The sequence below is a fragment of the Ornithodoros turicata genome, unplaced genomic scaffold, assembly GCF_037126465.1.
Source record: "Ornithodoros turicata isolate Travis unplaced genomic scaffold, ASM3712646v1 Chromosome56, whole genome shotgun sequence".
Classification (NCBI taxonomy): Eukaryota; Metazoa; Arthropoda; class Arachnida; order Ixodida; family Argasidae; genus Ornithodoros; species Ornithodoros turicata.
The window spans coordinates 420825-441511 of NW_026999384.1; the positions used below are offsets into that span (position 1 = coordinate 420825).

The 20687-nt window shown below is 45.7% G+C and overlaps 1 protein-coding gene across 2 annotated transcripts in view; it reads right to left on the minus strand.

The window, feature by feature from the left end:
* Window positions 1-5630: 5630 nt before the first annotated feature.
* LOC135374415 (uncharacterized) overlaps window positions 5631-20687 on the minus strand; it is a 73316-nt gene continuing 58259 nt past the window's right edge. For both annotated transcript variants that reach the window (XM_064607381.1, XM_064607380.1), the window contains 8 exons: window positions 18237-18278; window positions 17150-17182; window positions 15021-15056; window positions 13241-13276; window positions 12479-12511; window positions 10371-10412; window positions 10168-10203; window positions 5631-5715 (listed from right to left, as the gene is read on the minus strand). In XM_064607381.1, coding sequence (XP_064463451.1) covers window positions 5713-5715; window positions 10168-10203; window positions 10371-10412; window positions 12479-12511; window positions 13241-13276; window positions 15021-15056; window positions 17150-17182; window positions 18237-18278 — 261 coding nt within the window. In that variant the 3' untranslated portion in view covers window positions 5631-5712. The remainder of the gene's footprint in view (window positions 5716-10167; window positions 10204-10370; window positions 10413-12478; window positions 12512-13240; window positions 13277-15020; window positions 15057-17149; window positions 17183-18236; window positions 18279-20687) is intronic.

The following is a 20687-nucleotide window of genomic DNA, read 5'->3' on the forward strand; positions in this document are numbered from 1 at the left end:
AATACTGGGTCTTCAAGCATGTCAGATGTTCAACCTTCTCAAGAGAGTTTGCGAGGTTAAAGGTGAAGTGGCTCGACATGAGAGTATCAGGGAGACACCAGAGCAAGTTGTTGCAGAATATGAAGATGTTTTTCAAGGTGTTGGACGACTGCCAGGAACTCGTAAGATCATACTAAAGGAAGATATGAAGCCGTCTATTTCACCGCCCAGGAAAGTGCCTTTGGCCTTAGAGGAGAAGCTCAAGTTGGAGCTCGAGAGAATGGAACGAGACGGTGTCATTGCAAGAGTGACAGAGCCTACTGACTGGTGCAGTCCGCTTATAATTGTGCCGAAACCTAATGGAGACATTCGTGTATGTTTGGATCCTCGGAAGTTAAACGAGGCAATCAAGAGACCTCATTACCAGATCCCAAAACAGGAAAGGCAGTTTGCAAGACTTCACGGGTCTACAGTATTTACGGTCATGGATGCATCACACGCCTTTCACCACCTGCAGCTGGATGAAGGAAGTTCTCGGTTATGTACGTTTGCTACGCCCTACGGTCGTTATCGCTTCTTGGTGATGCCCTATGGGTTGAACTGTGCCCCAGAAGCGTTTCAGCAGTCTGTGGACCACCTGTTTGCTGAGCTTCCAGACGTTCACCCATATTTTGACGACATTCTGCTGGCGTCTCGAGACATGGAGGAGCATTGCCAACAGCTTCGAAAGGTTCTTGAAGTGGCAAGGAAATCAAACCTGAAGCTTAATAACGAAAAGCTACAGCTAGCAGTGCAAAGAGTTAAGTACCTTGGCCACGTGCTGACATCGCAAGGCGTGGAGCCTGATCCACAGAAGGTGAAGGCCATTACGGACTATCCTGTGCCGACAAGTAAGCAGCAGCTGCAACGGTTCATCGGAATGGTGACGTACCTCACTAGATTTGTTCCAAAAATGTCAGAAAGTACTCGTGTGCTAAGGCAGCTGCTACGGAAAGACGTTGAGTGGGTCTGGGATGAAAATTGTCAACAATGTTTTAAACACCTCAAGCAACTTCTGGTGACTGCTCCTGTGTTGTCATACTTCGACGCGAACTGTCCGGTGACACTGTCAGTGGATGCTAGCTCTTATGGATTGGGCGCTGTACTTCTTCAAAATGACCACCCTGTAGCCTATGCGTCAGTGTCGCTGACGGAGACACAACAACGATATTCACAGATAGAAAAAGAACTTTTGGCAGTCGTGTTTGCGGCAGAGCATTTTCACTATTTCACCTATGGTAGGGTTGTTGAAGTACAGACAGACTATAAGCCCCTAGTCGGACTCTCGCAAAAGCCTTTCGACTCCATATCACCGAGATTGCAACGACTGTTACTGCGACTGCAACATTATCAAGCGCAGCTTGTTTATGTTCCTGGAAAGGATCTTGCTGTTGCTGATGCGTTGTCGCGGGCACCACTGCAGGAAGTGACTAGGGAGGCGAGTTGTGAGGTACCAGCCTCATTGTGTCTTCTTGTGCAAGCATCGTCACTTACTTTGGACGCCATCAGAGGTGCAACAGCGAAAGATGAGACGTTGCAGCAAGTTGTTAGATATTGCCAGCAGGGCTGGCCACTGTGTCGTAAGCAGGTTCAGCTTGGAGCAAAACTGTACTGGGATTGCAGAGATGAGTTGCACGTGAAGGAAGGCTTACTTTGCCGAGGAAGACGTTTGGTGATTCCCAAGAGCTGCAGGGAACATACCCTAAACAGACTTCATGAAGGTCATCGAGGTATGGTAGCATCCAAGATACGGGCACGAGAAGCCCTATACTGGCCAGGAATGTCAAGAGACATTGAGAGCAAGGTACAACAGTGTACGACATGCAAGTAAACTACAGGAGCAACCCTCAAGAGACACTGCTTAGTGTACCCTTACCGTCACTGCCGTGGCAGAAGCTTGCCCTTGTTTTTTCTATCACCAAGGATTAACTTATCTACTCGTCATTGACTATTATTCCAAGTATGTTGAGTTGCAGGAAATGCCAAATGTGACCGCCAAGTGTGTCATAAACTTTTTGAAGTCCGTGTATGCACGCCACCGGATTCCGTCTGAGGTGATTTCCGACAATGGACCTCCCTTTAATTCTGCGATGTTCACTTCCTTCAACAAGGAGTGGGGCATTTGTCACATAACCTCTAGCCCTCACTTTCCAAGATCCAATGGACTGGTGGAGAGAAGTGTGCAGACCATTAAGTCCACCTTGACGAAAACGTTGGATGATGAACAAGATGTTCATATTGCTCTACTTAATTATCGTGCGACACCGACAGAACACTTGCCATCCTGCCGAGATGTTGATGGGACGAAGAGTTAGAACATTGCTGCCAGCACTTCCGACCCTGTACAAGCCAAATTACCCCTGCGAAGACCATCAGAAAGGCCTAGAGTTGAGACAGAAGCAGCAGCACCGGTATGGTAGAAGAAGTGCCCAGTTGTCTCAACTGGATGCAGGACAACCTGTGTGGGTAAGGCGAGGTACCAAGTGGATGGCTGCAGTCGTTCTACAGGTTGGACCCCAACCAAGAAGCTATATGGTGAAGTTGTCAAGTGGTGGTGTCCGTAGAAGAAATAGATATCATCTGAGGCCACGTAAGGTGGACTGTGGCGCTGAGGAAGAAAGGAGCGCAGAGCAGTATTATTCTTCACTTTCTCAAGAGACTATAGTTCCACAGCAGGACAACCTGTTGGAGCAGGCTGAACCGCCGTCGTCTACACAGGATGCTGAGCCAACAGAAACAGCAGGGCTGCCGGTATCATCTCCACAGGGTGCGTCGTCTCAAAAGGAAACTGTAACTGTGCATCTGGAACCTGGAGTTCGCGTAACAAGGTCTGGAAGAGTTGTGCGACGTCCTGGATATCTTCAGGGTTATGACTGTGGCTAGAAACTTGCAGTTTTTGTGTTTGAGAGTTTACTGAGAACTGGGTGTACGTTTTAGAGTTATTAATATTGTTGGAGTTGTTTCTTAACTTCAGTGTTAACTTTGGTTGGACTGATGTTTATGTAGTATCTTAAAGCTAGAGAAAGCTTGAGGGGTTTGTTAGCAAAGAAAAAAAAAGGGGCATGTCATGTATCTATTTAGTTGGGTGCATGTTACTAGCGCCCCCTATGCCGCTTGGTTGATGTTGGCGGTCGGGCCAGACTATCCCTTGTGTGACACATATTCATGCTGACGCATGCCAGCACGTCCGTCGCTCGTCGTGCACGTCTGTGTTCACATGTTTTGTTGTACTTGTAGTTCGTACGCAATACGTATAATAAACACTTCAAGATGCCCCTTCATGCTGTGACGGTTGCCGCTTTGGACTATGACAAAAATGTCAGTCGTGTTGAGAAGGGATACGAAAGCGTCTCTTGTGGCTGTTCCAAGTCTTCCTCTTTTCTTTCTTTTTTATACTTTCGTGTTAGCGCCGAGAAGCAACTGTGGCTGTGAGCCGCGTACAGACGTGGACAGATGGAGAGAGGACAGCAGGAAGGAGTGGCGGACAGGGGGGTTAGTATGCGTCCTGGGCCGACTTCAGGGGCAACTGTGCCGACATACGTCCTGAAAGTCTTCGGAAAACCCAGGGAAAACCTCAGACAGCACAGCCGGTGGTAGGATTCAAACTTACCACCTCCCAGTCAGCACGACATCAAAGAGCGAGACGTCTTAGGGCCAGTTCCCACTTGGCGACGCCCGACGCGCGTCGTGAGCGGGCGGCGGAAGTAGAGGCGCATTTCCGCCGCCCCGTCAGAGTGCACGATTTTCATGTTCCCACCACAGCGGCATTCCGTCGCCCAAAGCATACGAAAACTCAAGAGGCGTGGCCTTTCTCTGTCACCTAATTGGTCGCCAGTGGTCATTCTCGGCAGCAATCGCCGACGTCGTGAAAGAAGGTCGGCATGGCACGTTTTTTTTACATGCGACTAGCCGCAGAGTTATTCCGCTCTCTGATTGGCTCACTGTGCGCAGGCGTGGTAGGACATTTCGAGCAGACGACTGCTTCGCTCCCGTTTTCTTCTGTAACTGTGACGGACTCGTGGAGACGTGGACGCTACTTGAACTTGGAATTAGAAATTGCTGACGCGCTCGTTTTGGTGAAGGCATTACCAACCGGTTTGCTTCTTCGGTCTGTAAGAACTGTGTTTTCTCTAGCGCTCGTTCTTAATGCTGCGACGTCCCTTATGAAAAACAATAACAGCAGGCCTATTTGTTTTTGCTTTAGTATATTTAAAGAGATTGAAACATTTGTTTTACTGAAAAACAAGCTTTCGGACGGAGTCTCTCCTTCATCAGGCACTTCTTCATCCTTCTTCCTCGCACCTGATGAACGACGAACTCCGCCCTTAAGCTTGTTTTTCAGTAAAATAAATGTTACTTACTTACTTACCTTACTCACTTGCAAGTGCTAGACTTCTCCCATTTTTTGGCTGTTAGTTTGCTTTTGCTTTGTAAGAATCGCCTGCTTAGCGATTAACAAGACGACGCCGGGCAAAGTTCACAACAATGAAGCTCTAACGTTACATTTTTCAAGTCAAGTGCGAAGATTTTTAGGAAATGTATAAGCTTTATCATCACAAGTTGTAGTATTATTGGAAGTTTTGTACACTTTCAAGATAAACCTTAGCAAGTACGAACTAAGGAAGGGCGTAGAGAGTGGAATATATATTAACGTGGTTTGCTGACATTTTAGCTAAACAACCCGTTGTTAGGAAAATTCAAGTAAGTTTACACAGCCTCGCTCAGAGTGATGCGATGTACAACGCATACCTCCACCCAGAACTGGCCACGTCTACCCACGTCTTTCTGCGCCACGACGCCACCCGTAGACCTCTCCAGCTTCCCTAAGACGGCCCGTACCTCGTCCACGCCCGCCAAGGCAACACTGTGACCATCCAACTGCCGAACCGCCGAGATGTCCTATCCATCGACAGGGTGAAGTAGGCCTTCCTCCTGTCGGACGCCCCGGCCCCTGCGTCACGCATGCCCCTGCCAAAACCTTCAGCACCTTTACCTGCAGCACCTTCGCCGAGAAGGGTCCGGTGGGCGTCCGCCCCGCCTTCGGTGCGACTCGTGCCGTCGCGACATTAGGTCCAGGGGGGGGGGGGGGGCGCTTGTAGCGGCACTGTGCGTTAGCCGACGATGAAGATTTCACCAGGCCCGTGTTGCCCGCGCCCACGCTCTTCTGCACCAGCCACCCAGTCATTCTCATTCTTTTTTCCAGCTGTTCGCCAGTAAAAAGCCTAGCCCCGCCTTACCCCTTCGGTCTCCTTCACTCTCGGCCTAACACTATAAAACGCTGCGGAGTGTAGTTTTCAACTGCTAAATAATTTGTCCGAATATACCTTCAGCGGACTTCGTATCATATGCGCTATAACAGCACAGCCTACCGTACTGCATTTTTTTTCTGGCTTTGTAACTTTCTAGACGAGTGATGATGGCTGGCGATGGCCGTATTTCTCAAGGGATATTTTTTACGCTGCAGCGCCTTGTTCCAGTCTCCCTCAATTCACAATGACGAAGGAGAGCATAACTACGCACGAAGATGCTGCAATCGAGAGTTCTGTTGAACGTGACCAATCGGGCGGCTCGTAAATATTATTGCAAAATGCTACAAAATGAATGGACCAGTGTCAATTTGCAAAACACCTTTATTTCGCAGCGCCAAAGAAACGTCATCACTCCCAATGACAGCGTCCCTTGCATTCCGGTTGGTTACTGCAAAAACACGAGACAAAATTGCTACAAAATAAATAGTGTAGTGTAGCTTTAGAAAACGGTTTAAAGCATAGATTGAGAAGTTACGGGTCAAAAAGAACTCGTTACAAGTTAGGTTTCCGTGTGCAAAATCTAACTAAGTTCATAACGAAGTTCTTCAGCCTGAAATGTAGCTCGCAGTTACTGAGTTACTTAAAAAAAAGAAGGAGTTACTTCCAAGTTCCTTGGGATACAAAATAGCATTACACAGGTGCAGCGCGTGAGCAGTTGAGTTAGACCTTGAGCTGCCTGCGGAGGAGTGCAACACGCTTAGATCGTTTTCGTTTGTGCCCAACAATAGACCTCTCTCTGTTTCTAAACAAATGACGTCATAGTGTTCGACAGCGCCACAAATTTGGTAGAATTGAACTACACTCGAAGCTAGAGGTGAACAAAGTCGCGCCCGAAAGCCACGGTCTTGAGTGGATTACAATATGGTCCCTTAAAGGGACGTGACCCTCGGTCCTGCTTTTCTTTCAGTGGGAGGCAGGGAACAAGTGCCCGTTCGTGGAACCCAGCCCGCTCCCTCCGATTTGTTTTGGTTTCAGTCTGTCTACCACTGTCATGATAACGTTTCTCTGGTTGAGGTCTATTCGAACGCTTTGCAGCTTACTCCCTGTGGGCGCACAGTGGTTCAGCTTAATTTCAACGGCAGGGGTTCTTACTTCCTGAATAAAATACTGTCATTGATTGAATATCACGTTTTATGGCAAAAAATATGGCCATGAAGGAACCGGAGAGAAAACAAGAAAATATTTGGACGTCAGTGAAAAGCGAGTTAAAAGTCACTTGGCACTTAAGTTACTTTGGCAAAGTTACGTGAAAAAGGAACCAGTTCCTCTGAAAGTTACCATGGCGCAAAAGTACAGAGTTCAGGTACAAGTAACCAAAGGAAGGAACTTAGTTACAGTAACGAGTTACCTCGAACTCTGGTTTAAAGTGGCACTACGGACTAAATATCGTGTTATCAGAATCCTACAAAATTTATGTCACTGAAATCTTCTTGTCGCACTCTAGATTCCCGCAATATATTTTGGCTCCATATGACGCGAAAACTAGAGAAAATTAATTTTTATTTCTGAGAACTGTGACATCACGTCCCGGCGTCCTGCGCCCGGCTCTCATCTGGCAATGTTGTTGCCCTTCGCGGCTTCCGGGGGGGGGGGGGGGGGGCTAACTTTTTGCACTGCGTGGGCGGAGCCCCACGTGACATATGATCCGACCGTTCCGCCCTTGGAGGAAACACAAAGGAAGCAGAGAAGACATCTCTCCCATTTTTCCCTCTTTCCATCAGTGGCACGTGACTTCTCCACCACGTGACCCTACCCAGACAGCAGCGTCGTTGCTAGGAGACGAGTGTCCTCTCCAAAAGTTGACATCATTGCAATTTGTGCGCTTATGATGACCTCATTCGGTCGTCGCGTCATCGAAACTTGTGGAGGCTCAGCAGGCCTTCAAACACTGACAGAAATGCACAGCTTTCGTGAACAGGCTTGAAATTTCGCATATGCGATGCTTGAGGCATCTTCTTTTCATCGACTGAATAACATAAACGCTGTTTTCTGAGTCCAGAGTGACACTTTGAAGAGTTAGGACGTATGCTGAAGAAGTTCCCACACTTCTGCGCAACTTGTGTAGGATAAATGTAAATGAGTGTTATTTTCATGACGTCATCTTGTATTCAAATTTTTCTTGAAAGGGGGCAAGAAACGCCCAGAAAGTCTATACCCCTAATACAGAAAGCCATATAAACGTGACGTCACGGGAGGCATTCTATGGTAGGAAGGCGGGAAAGGTATTTAGAGAGCCAATAGTGATGGACCTAGGCCCTCTATCTCTCCTGAAATCTAGGCTTGACGGCGAAGTCCTTCTAGAGCTTGTATCTCAGCAACATGTAGAACAATAATGTTTTACACTCGTTATGGCTTTAATGGAAGATGGCTGGCATGTATCGCAATGCACGCATAATATAATAATATGGATATCTAGAGGCAGCGCACTAGACGGATACAAAAAGCACTAGACAGGACAACTGGTTAATATGAATAAGTATAGCGTAATGAGCATAATATAATGAATGCAATGGTGCATAATAGTCAGACCGTTGCGGTCCCTTTGAATGCTGCAAACCGACTCTTGGCTCAAAGACACACGCTTCTGTGTAGTTGACTGATTCATTTCCGCTGCGCATGAACAGCGTGGTGTACGTGCGTTTTAGGCACTCGTATTCCCCCAGCCTACAATGTTCCATGAAACATACATTTTTCCCATTTTGGGATCGAAGTTTAGATAAGAGACGCATCATTGAACTGTCTCACATTTTGCTCACAGTATCACAGTACAGTAGACTGTCGCTGCGCGCCATTTGGGATGTCGCTGCGCCACGGTTTTCGTTTTATTCTGTTTTTATACTTCGTCGCTGATGTCCAGGGGTTACTCCTCAACCGGCACTCGTATAAATTCATGATTGTCGTATGACCGACGGTTGACCTTTCCGGCCTGCACCGGCAACGATGATTTATCTGTCTCAGATATATGTGCGAGATTTCCGGGGCACCTTAAAGAACCGCAGGCGGTCAAAATTATCCGCAGTCTCGCCCCGCGGCACATAGAGCATGTAGCCATATAAGTGTTGGGGGTCTCGCCTTACGTGTAAATTTATTTTCAATTGTTATTATCTGCCTCAGACCATTTGGAGTGCGTTGGAACACACACGCGAGGGAAAGACAGCGATCAGGTGATCGGAGTTCAAGCACATAAGTTTCATAAGTGGACGATTAAAGTACCACTACGAACTAAATCTCGTGTCTTCAGGATCTCACCAAACTTATGCTACTGAAACCTTCTTGTCTCACTTTACATTCCTGCAAAATATTTTGGCTCTGCGTAATGCGAAAGCTAGAAAAAAATAATTTTTTATTTTTGAGAACTGTGACGTCATGTTATGCTCCAACGGAGCACCCGGCTCTCATCTGGCAACGTTGTTGCCCTTCGCGTCTTCCTGGGGGGCTCACGTTCTGCACTCTGTTCGTGGAGCCCCACGTGACATACCCAACGGACCGTCTGACCTTGGAGAAAACACAACAATGGGAAGCCATCTCTCCCATTTTCCCCTCTTTCGATCAGCGTCATGTGACTTCTCCATCACCTGACCCTGCCGGACGCCGGCGTCGTTGCTAGGAGACGAGTGCCCTCTACAGAATAAGACATCATTGCAATTTGTGGGCTTATGATTACGTCACCCGCTCCTTGCGTCATCGAAGCTTGTGGAGGCTGGGCAGATCTTCAAAAATTGGCACAAAATGCACAGCGCTCGCAAACAGGATTGAAATTTCGCGTATAGAATCCTTGAGGCACATTCTTTTTATGGACTAAATAAAATAAACGCTGTTTTTCGAGTCCGGAGTGGCACTTTAAGGAATAATGATTAGCCTTTTCCAGGACAGCCAGTGTTACCTCCATGAAAGCTAGTCTTAACCTATCTCATCTCTCACTTCGACGCAGTGTTACTCGTCTTTGTCTATTTCACAAAATATTTTATCATAGCGATATCTTCGGACGTTCTTTATTTTTCGTCCGTCACATATCTCTTCACCTCTGGACCATGAACAGAAGGTTGGAACTCCCTTTTGCACTACTAATACATGCTCTCGGTCATTTCTGCCCACAACTTCTTTCGAGTGGAACCACCTTCCCGGCTCTATTTCATCCATTACTGACCCTTCCTTATTTAAGAAAGTTCTTTGTGATCATCTGAACGCCACGTAGTGGTTGTTTTTGTCTAATTCTTCGTTGTTTGTTTTGTATCTCTGTATCCATCCACTTATATTTGAACTTACTGTTACGCCCCTCCCCTCTCTAATGCTAATAAGCCCTGAGGGTATCATAAGTAAATAAATAAATAGTGCACAGTTTGCTTCCATGATGCGTGATTGCGATGCTTTCCATTCTTGATGTGTTGTGTCCACATACATGTCGAATACTTGTGTCACAAGTGTTGCAATTTTTACTACGTGCTTACATTTAGCGTATTTTTAATTGTCTTGTCGAAGTATGACATATTTTTAAAATTACGACTCCAAGTACCTTTTCTAATGGCAAGTAACGTCTTATTCAGCCTTACACATATGCCTCCGTTTTACTTTTTTTGACAGACGGTACAAGACTTCATGTATGCTGTCTATTACAGCTTAGAAAGTAGTTCAAAGGAAAGGGGTCCCTTTGCCATGTCGACCTCACCCCTCATCCACGTTGAAATTACGTTGGTCTTTAAACCATTTATAACTGTTGAGGTGAGCAAGATGGATTTAAACTTAGTTGGACTTGTTACCTCAAGCACAGATACTTATAATTTCCTTTATATCCGCAAACTGTTTCTGCATAATACTATCCGCTACTGATATCGGGGCTTACCTTCTTTTCGGGTCCAGCGGCTAGGACACCGAGTCGCTGAAAAGGCAGAAATAGGCTCTCATAAGTTGAGAACTGACTCGACCATTGTCACAGCTATGTTCAGAAGCAGTGGAAACCAACTAGCAGGGAGTTTTTTCAACCCAGGAAAAGCAACAACTACTTGGTGAATGACATTCAAATGTTTGCGTTGTTGTCGACATTACCTCACCGATCCCAAAGATGCTGTCACGAAGATTCTGGTCGACCTAGGAACGTAAAAACACAATGCGCAGTAATAAATATCAGAACATACGTTGATGGCTCACTTCGTCATTAGCTCCCGCCGAGATGTTCCGCACTCTCATTATAATCGTCAAGCGAGATGATTCAAAGCGATTTGGTAAGCCTCATAGAAAGCACAGCAAATAACTTCCAGTATGCTAGAATGAAATTAACTTCTCAAAGTACAACAGCTATAGTTCTTTTCGACAAAGTATACAACTATACGTATGTTATTTGCAATGGATGTCTAAACCTCTGGGTGAGGCGTTTCATTGCCGCATGATCAGTTTAGAAGGTTATGACTGCAGGTAACAGATTCAGAAATACTCTCGAAACAGAACTTGGACAACACAACACACTCAAGACCAAGCAGTAACGTCTGAATTGAGGAGAGAGGGTTTAACAGGGGTGACTTTCAGAACACTTTAAAATATATTCATTAATGTCAATATATATATATATATATATTATCAGTATTGTAATATATATTCTAATGCTTGGGAACCACTAGCGGGTTTTGAATCTGGCTACCATTTACCCCGCATGGCGGAGGCGCCAATCCCCGATGAGGCATTTTGAAAAACACATTTTTAGAGGTATATTTTTGACAGTATATTTATTAACGTGTATTTTTCAAAGGGGATTTTTGAGCGATTGTGTTTTAGCGCGGATTTGTAACCGCATATTTGAGGTGATACATTTCCGTAGTACATTTTCCACGATTGGTTTTTGACGGGATGGAATGGCAGTGGCTTACCCAGAATTTCGTCCTTGGGGGGGTGGGGGCGTTGGGATCCGCAGGGGATGGTCCTTCATGACGAAATTGACGAAATATTGCGCAAATATTGCGAATATTGCGACGAAATATTGCGCATTGACGAAATTGACGCATTTGACGAAATATTGCGCATTTTCACAAAATTTTAGGGGGTCTCCTGCTGATTTTTGGAGAGGGGGCAGTTAGGGGGCGGAGGGGGGTCTGGATAAATCACTGTCGAAGAGTGTACAACCGTGGTTGGTGTAATCACACTCTCAAAAATGGTTGTCTTTTTATACCATTTAGCGGGGTAATGGCTTGTCTCAAACGTTAACCCACAAATGTGTCAACTTTAATCGCTTTACCAGAGTTGTACGGTTCAACTCTGGACGTGGGTCCTAACTTTATGGACCTGTGTCAAATTTATACATTTGAAATATACAAATGGATCGTCTGAAGGCATATGACATTTAAGTTGTGGACAGTACGACTTCCTCGAAATATGCTCATAGTGTATGTTTTGTTGCTCTTGTCTCCTTTTTTTACGTTTTAAACATGATACATGCATACGAAATTCGTGATTTTCTCGCTAATTTCCATCTATATAGCGTAATTTCGCCGTAAAACTTCGACTTACCAGTTGTTACCGATGATAAAGAGAAAAATCAAGAAATCTTCTTCACCGGCCGATCACCAGCGCAAATACGCAAACAATAATTAACCGCGCCTAAAAAATTGCAAACTTCGTACACAAGGTCGAGCAGGCATGTCATGAATTAAGGAACACACGCAATTGGCTGAATACAGATTCTATTAACAGGCTGCGACATCCCAAATACTGAGGTCCTATTCGTCTGACAAGCGACTTTGCAAGTGAGGGTTCGGAGATTTCCTCTTCGTAGTAACGGAAAATATGCCGCAACAAGTGACAACATTTCGCATTAAACTACAACCGTGTTTCTCACTGTAGTTTCTACTTAAATTACACCTCAAATACGACGATACCGGCTCTTCCGAAAATTATCGCTGTGTCATGTAAGAGACTGGTGTACCTTGGGTGGTAAATTGGCTCAGTTACCACCCTAAATATGTTGTCGACCGAAAGATGGCGCCACAATCGAGGAAATAAACTGTCTCCCTTTCCGAAAGGAAACACTGCCTCCGGGAAATGTAAGAGAGCGGAGGATACCACTTTTGCAAACATTTCGAAATGAAAGTTGTTGGTTTGAGTCTTGTGTTTGTGTTGTCGTTCTGTCCATACTGTCAGTAGAAGCATCAATCACGAATACTCACCACGAACCCGTAGTGATAAAGGATAGCGCCCACCTACAGATTAGACAGGAACTTCATTAACGTAATGATGCTTCATGTTTGCGCGCAAAATACCGCACCTTCTATGCTAACATTTGCCTGGAGAAAGCCGTAGCATACCAACCACTACGGAAATCAGCACCATTCAAATGAACGACCTATAAACCAGGATCCGCGCGAACCTCTACCAGCTATACCACATCGCAAGCTTAGTTCAACATCGTGCCAGAACTGAGTTTTGCTGTGTCCAAGCTCCACTCTGGGTTCGACAAGCTTACTTTATTTTCTTTCATCATTAAAAGCTTACTTTAGTCATCAGGTGCAGTCATTCCTGCTGGAATGTATTTTGTGATGAAATAAGGAAGTCACTGAAAAGGTTAGCCAGCTGTAGGATTCGAAGCAACATCTCAGCCTCAGAACATCAATTGCCATCATGTATTTTGTGTCTGTTCGCGATGGTGTCTAGCCCAGCAAATGCAGTCTGACTTCAGTGTCAACTAAAATTTCACCGTCAGTTTCATGTATCAGTTGTGTTCAGTTCCTTTCCTTCAGTTCACGCAGTGAAATCGATGCTTTCGTGGCACCGCGAGAAGACAGGTTGGAACGCATTTTGTTAGAATTATGCTGGGTCGCAGAGTAGCAGAGTTCGGGAAGCACTGACGTACGGGACATATAAGAACAGATCAGCAGACACCTTGACTTGTTCACTTTTAGTTGTACAATTATAAGGTATTCAGCACTCACCTCAAATATCATACCTCCAAGGTCCGACTGCCATTCCTAAGGTAGAATGGAAAGTAAAAAGAAAAAAATTAACAATACGTGGGATGGATTCTTGGACGTAAACGATGGAAACTAACAAGATGGCCATAAACAATTAATGTACAGCGTAAAAGAATTGTTGCAACTGGCGGACGGCATCTGCGACTACATCTGGCGCAGTAGGTGTTCTGTACGTTTGCTGTCGATATCGAGGTGTTCGAGAACTCGTCTCCACTAAGAATTAATCTATTACTTATAATAAGTAATAAATAATTAAGTAAGTAAGTAATTTTTTTAGACCCGCGGAAATGTGGCAGGTGTAGCTGACATACAGAGCCTATCCTGTTGTTTCATAATATTACAAGCCCATTCAATGTTGTATCACTGTAGTTTGTTTTTGGGTTCATTTTTGCCATATTTCCAGAGGTCTCTCCGAAAACTCTGAAACCCGGAAGAAAATTTTGCTACAACATAAGTTATATTGTAGCAAACATTTTCTTTAAACGTACGGGAGCCGAGCACTCTTTCGGAGCAAAATGACAATAGCGCAAAAGTCGAGGACTGCATCACTGCACCTCTGCACCGTCCGCGTTAATTAACGCCCCTCGTGGCCGTCAAGCAAACTTCACGCAACCGGCACGAGCTCCCGACAGGCCGCACCAAAGAAGCAAGCAAAGGGCTGTGACTTCATGAGGTAACACTGGACCAGTCGGCAGCTTCAGTCAGCTTGAACATACACAAACTATCCAGATCAAGCTTATAATACCTAAAGGGTGATGTACACCTTTTATTCCAACTGGTCCTTATCAAACGCACAGAATGTTGACAAATTGCCACTAAGAGTCGTTCTAACAATCGAGCATCGTTCTTTGACGGCAAATTGAATGTCATTCCCAGCGAATGACATTCGATCCCAGTCACACAGTGAAACCAAATGGCAATACATGCGAATGATGTTCGACCAGAGAGGGTGAAGAGATGTGATGGTTCGATGTGAGGAAGCACAGTGCCACCTCCGGTGTCGAAGATGAGTTTTACCTTACGAAAACAAATAAAAAATAAATGTATCGGGTGACTCTATCGGAACTGCCCTTATCTTGGGTTGCATTTTCTGTTTCCTTTTAATCTTTCTCCAGGACGCAAGAGGCGATAGTGTGCTCTTCCACCCTCTCCCGTTGGGGGTGAAGGAAAGACGCGTCTCGGAAGATGCGCAATGAACAAATAAAGAAAAAATGTGTTCCTTCACCAATTTTTTGCGGACGATCTATCGAACGGATTTTTGTTCTGAAAACTGCGCCGGTATCAGGTGACCAAAGGGGCCAGATGTTCTCATTGGGACAACTTCGTATAGCTTTTATAGTTAAACCGTTAGTCATTGAAAGTTAATTAAGACTTTCTCTTACGAGTTTGCTAATGCATTTCTAAGGAGAGTCCTTAGTTAAGACTATTACGTTAGTTAAGACTTTCTCTTACGAGTTTGCTAATGCATTTCTAAGGAGAGCCCTTCATCATATGCTATATTGCAATTGATTTCGTCTCGGAAAAAGTGAGATATACATTTAAAAGAAAATTGTTCGCATTTAGCTGGGACACCCTGTATATGTATGTAACTGTGAGAGCATAGCACTGGCACAGTGTGAGCGGGCAGATGTGCGCTGGTTCGCCGTGTGGAGAACACAGTGTGGTGCCCCACTATGGGGCACCACATCAAATAGCTTTCTATGTGCTGCTGGCCAACTTGTGATGTAGGAATGTGTCTTACCTGCTGGTTTGAATGGGAGTAGTATGCCTCTCTTAGCTGTTACGGATGAAAAATTATATAAATCAATGTTATGCTGAAACACGCACGTTCTGTCGCGAGCTCTCCGAAGGTATTCTTTCGTTTATATGTAGAGGAACACCGCCTGCTCTACATTTCACATTAGACACTTTAAGGCCTGTTCCGACATATAGTGATTGCTTATGCAGCCCTAGAAAATAGCCCAATATTTTCCTCCCGATAGTGCTCCAAATCGCTAAAAATTACTGTTTGCAGGAGGTGAACTCATGTCAACTTTTTCAGCGCTAGTATTAGCGTTGTATTCGTGTTGGCCAATGAGGAGGACCTTCAGCGATGACATCAGGGAGGTCAACGGCCACAGGCGAGGGAGGCCACATTCGTGAGGCCAACAACGGCAAGCCGGTTTACGCCACCACCACTACCATCAGGGAAGTCGTGGAGTTGCTTTGAAAAAGCGTAGTATGATGACGATCATTAACTTTAGAAAGATACATCTCCCGTGGAATATCCTCCACGCGCGCTGCACAGTTGCGCTACGCCGGGGGAAATCACACCCTCTATAGTCTAGTGGCTAGCGCGGCCGGCGGCATTCAACGCGCTAGGACGTCGTCCGCGCAGAATAGAGCATGTTCTATTTTTCCCCGAAAGCGCTCGCGCAGTCGGAGTCGCGCTGCTGCAGTCACAGCGACTTTGCGCATGCGCAACGGTTGCAGGCAACTGCTGACGCGCGCGCGCGCGCTATAAACGCAAATTTACCGGATCGCTTTGCTTGGCGTGTCTGACTTCGGCTGTCGCTGACTGCGACGCCAAAAACGTTGGACTATATCTGCGCCTTTAGTTGACTTAGCGCGCTCTAACATTAGGGTTTTCCTTTGTACACGCTACACATAAAGGCATCGCCACATTTAACCGCAACGCGGGGTCGCGTGCACTGTACTGACGTCAGCGCCGCCAGCATCCACGCTGCAATACTGGATCACTGAACACAAGCGTCTTCACTCAGGGTCGCCAGATTTTGGCTACTTTGCTACTACTGGCTACATCCAGACTGTCGTATCATCGAATTTTGAGCAATGGCGACTTGCTACACTCTGGTTACTTGTGTGGATACTTCTTCTGACTACATACAGGAAAGAGGACTTATGCCCAGTCCTATAGCCTAAGCTCAAACTAATAGAAAAAACTAAACCTGATACATTAATCCCATCGACACGTACCACATTCAAGTATCAAAATCACACAAGTATCAAATTCAACATTACAATGGATCACAGACGTTCATACAACAGCACGAGACATCACAACCTATTTGTCTGTCCCCATAAGGACAAAAACAGGAGATGCAATAACAGCACGGATAGCAGTACTGACGGTGCATAACACTCCGAAAGAGCGTTAACAAACTCTGTAACAGTGCTCAACACTCAACAACAGCAGGTTGTAATGGAGGAGGAGGAGGAGGAGGAGTGTCGTTGGGAGGAACCCGAGAGGTCTGCCTGCCTGATTAGGCGGCATGTTTCTCGGGAAGGGAAAGGTGGTGGAGAGGAGGAGAGGAAAGGGTGAAGTGGAAGCGGAATCCGCTCGGGGGGAGGATAGCTGCGCCCATGGGCCGACTTCAGGGGAACTGTGCCGGCATACGCCTATTACACATCTGAGGGAAACCCAGAAAAAACCCCAGACGGCACAGCCGGCCCGCGGATTCGAACCGCGGACCTCCCAGTCTCCAAGCGCACGCGTTACCGCTGCGCCACCGGAGCTGGTGGCAGCAGCAGGTTGTAATGAGTTCCACTTTACGAGAGTTTCAGGAAAAGACCATGACCGATCGTGACTTTGTGACACAAAGGCATGGTCGGTCATTAGTACTGCGAAAAAAAAAAAGAATAAAAATTACAGCAGTTACTGGCACAAAGTTTTTGCCAGTAACTGCAGTAATTTTTCTCTATGTTTTTGGTATCTGTCCTCAGCTTATAAAATGGTAGACAATCCAACACTGATTTCAGACCAGGCGTGATTTCCTATCTCCGTCTCGCCTTCGGTTTTTCCCAGACTAGGCAAAACCTTGGAGTACGACACTGTGCTCATGGCTGAAAACCGGATCGAAACGACTGTACCTTTGGTAGCAGCTTAACCATGGTCCAGTATATCTGAAAGACATGTTGTCGGTAACTATAATCGCGCTGTAAAGTCATCACAAATAGTGGACCACAAGAAGAACAAACGCGTTTTACTAAAGCGACTGTCGAAGACCCAAGCGACTCATACCAAAGATTTAAAAAATAAAATAGTAAGCTATGTCTGATGCTTTCTTTTTCATGGTCAGTGTCACCGTACAAAGTACAATTTGATGCAATTCAGACAACTAGTTCTAAATGCACTTTGTTGTCCGCGCTCTGCCGCGATGCATTGTCAGTGATTTCGTGATCCACCGAGTCGAGACTAACCCTCGAATTCGTAGATGTGATATGATCTCTACTTGGCGTGCAGATACTTTGGAAGAGCGCCAGTGCACTTCAGAAACCCTGCTCGGCTTGTAGCGTTCTCACGCAGCGAGCTCGAGTTTACACGCGTGGTGAAAATATAAGGTCAGCGCTCTGGCTACCTTGATCCTGACTTGAATAACGCTGGAGTACGGCAGCTCCGGGAAGTCACGTGACACTCAGAATCTTGCCTTGGCTTAGCTTAGCTTTACGTAAGCTGATTCATCATCAATTTGCGTACACATATTGTAAGTCAACGCTAAGAAATGTCGTTTTTCACACAGCAATGCAAATTTTAGGCGCTAACTTGAGCGGAAATGTCGCTCCCAGTCGTAATTAAAGTTTGCAGGCTACGGCTTGACGAAGTAAGCCAAGCGCGAGGGTTCATGAAAGACAAAAAAAAAAAAAAAAACGTTTTGAGCGATGACAAGTCTTGGCGCAGACTTGCACGAGTCAAGACGCGGCTTTAAGTGAAGTCATATCTACGAACTCGGGGGTAAACATGCTGATGATACTGTTTCCCATATCTCGAGACTCGTGTATCGTCTATATCGCGATCGTGCACCCTTGCGATGTCCGTTAAGGTGGGTAGCTGATGCTTACGTCACCGTGCAGCCGAAACAACCCGTAAACATGCAGTTCGTGTCTGTTTATTATCTAAAAATACGTCTGTTTTGGCAGGACGTTTGAGAGCAAACATCATAATGGCTTGTGTACGTACGTTCTGCCTACTGCTGGGTGCCTGAACAAGGTAGCCGGTCAGCTATAACGGGAAACATGTGGTGTAATCAATGAAGGGTGAGGGAGAGCAAAACACACGGGGGTAAACAGTTAATGGTGACATCATCCATACTAATGGAGGAATTCATAGCATGATTCCAACGTGATATGCAACTTCAAATGAACGCTCGCATCCGGAAACACATTTATAAAACACATGCTACTATGGTCGGCACCGGCTTATGGAGAAATGTTTTGCCCTAAAAGTGCTTAGATATTAGATGAACGAATTTTAAAGATCAGTGCTGCTTCTTCCGCTACAGTGCGCTGAGGTGTCAGATGCGAGCGTCAGACGCCCCCACTGCTGCGGCGGCACTGCAACACCACCTAGATAGAACAACGCCTCTCCATGCTTCCCTCTTCCGCGCCGTGACGTCACGCAATCCCGCCCAACTTCTGCTGCCGCGAGATTTTACATTGCTGGACTCTAAAAATAGAACTTTACCGCATAGCACGTTCTGCGCCAACCATTGCCACGAATGATAGGGTTACCCCTTTGAATTCGAAGAGAAATGGGGGCGTACGCTTTTTTGTGGCAATTTTCCTGTATCCAAATTGACATAAAAAGGCGTACGCCTCCCTCTGTACTCCAACGAGAAGCGATAACCGTATCATTCCTGGCAATGGTTGGCGCAGAGCGTGCTATGTGGTGCAGTTCAGTTTTTAGAGTGTATACTCTAAAAGCAGAACTTCACCGCATTGTAACGGGACCCGATACTTCATTCCGCGCTTCACCAACTCCCCACCCATCATCCTGAAATAAAGTTGTTGTTGTTGCTTCGGGTGCCAGACCAATTGTGACACGAGACTGAAACGGAGAAATTTTAAGCTTCCTGAAGCCTGAAGAACACAAGCAATCATAAAAGTGCCAACTGTGTCAAACCACCTTTACATTATACTTGCGAGCTACCTCCATCAAGTAGTGTTACTACCCATGCACATAACGAATAACTACTTGTTGTTCCAGCCTCAAAATATCAGTTCTCTAATGAATAACTACTTCTCTGCTATTTTTCTCCCTTTCCCTTGTGCGCATTCTTCAGCATTCTGTGGCAAGCAGGATGTCTTCCAATCTGAGCGGCAAAACTATTATTAGTTTCATGAGGACTGGACTTGGTTAGGGCTGACTTCACGTCGTCTGTTGCAATATATATTCTGATTGTCTTAGAGATGCTAGAGTAGAAGGGCATGAGTAGTTTCTGGCACCTCCGTTGGTAAGTCCAGCAAAGATGCTCGCCTTTTCTGAAGTGAAAAAATTTTTCACTACGTAGACGACATTCTAGTAATCAGACCAGAGATAGACAGCAGCTGTTCGGATCAAGTGGCTACTTTCTATGAGCGAGCAGCCCCGGGACTTAGTTTCATAATAGAAAGCATAACCAATGACAAATTCGGAATCTTGGACTTGGGATTAATCAGAAAAGGCCAGAATCTACGCTGGAGGCACCGACAGAGGGGCCGGAAACCTAACATGCTATTCTAGTCTAACATCTCTAAGACTATCAAAATAGGGATTGCAAGAAACGCCGTGAAATCAGTTTTAACCAAATGTTCTCCTCATGCGACTAATAATAGTTTTGCCGCTCAGGTCGGAAGACCAGTAAACGCTGAGCACAATGAACATTTTCTGGTCAATGTTTGCCACAGAGTCCGGAAAAATGCGCACAAGGCAAGTGGGGGAAAACAAAGAGTGGAAGACGAGAAGAGGAGATATACGACGTCGTTGCTGTCCAAAGCGACACCATGTACCCACGTGGTCCCAAGGAGTGTGCGCTCCCGATCGTCGACAATTGACTGAGAGGCCTGGACGTTGTTGGCGTAAGCTCGCTTCGGAGGGATGTGTCTGTCGGTCACGCCCCTATTTTTGCGTGGTAAGTGCGACGCCGGTGCACTGAATACGGTTAAAAGCCGATGTGTGTATTATATGAGGGATCATGAGAAACGTTTCATCGGCGTGACATCTCTTCAAGTTTCAAGAACAGTGGTATTCTAATCGCTTTCCAAGGTGATGCACTTCATTTTGTTTAGTTTTGTGTGCTTGCATATCAGCTAAGGCAACACCAATAAATAATACAAAGCACAAATAAACACCCACTTTTCTAGTTTCCATTTCATTTTGCCTCCAGAAGTTCATTGAAATTGGGATAGCGTGCTAGAGCTTCCTACTCGACCGATTCGCGAGCTGCATGGGTTGTCATGCAAGCCTGACAAAATTGACAAATATATAGGCTCTCGTCAGCTGCTTCCCCATTCATTAAAATGTTACTGTGACAACAACTGAGTTCCTTATCTGAAATTCCTGTTGAACTGAAGCGTGATACCCTCCCAGTCACAAATATATATGCAGCAACGGGTTCCGCAGGTAAAAGTATACGGAATACGCTAATGATAT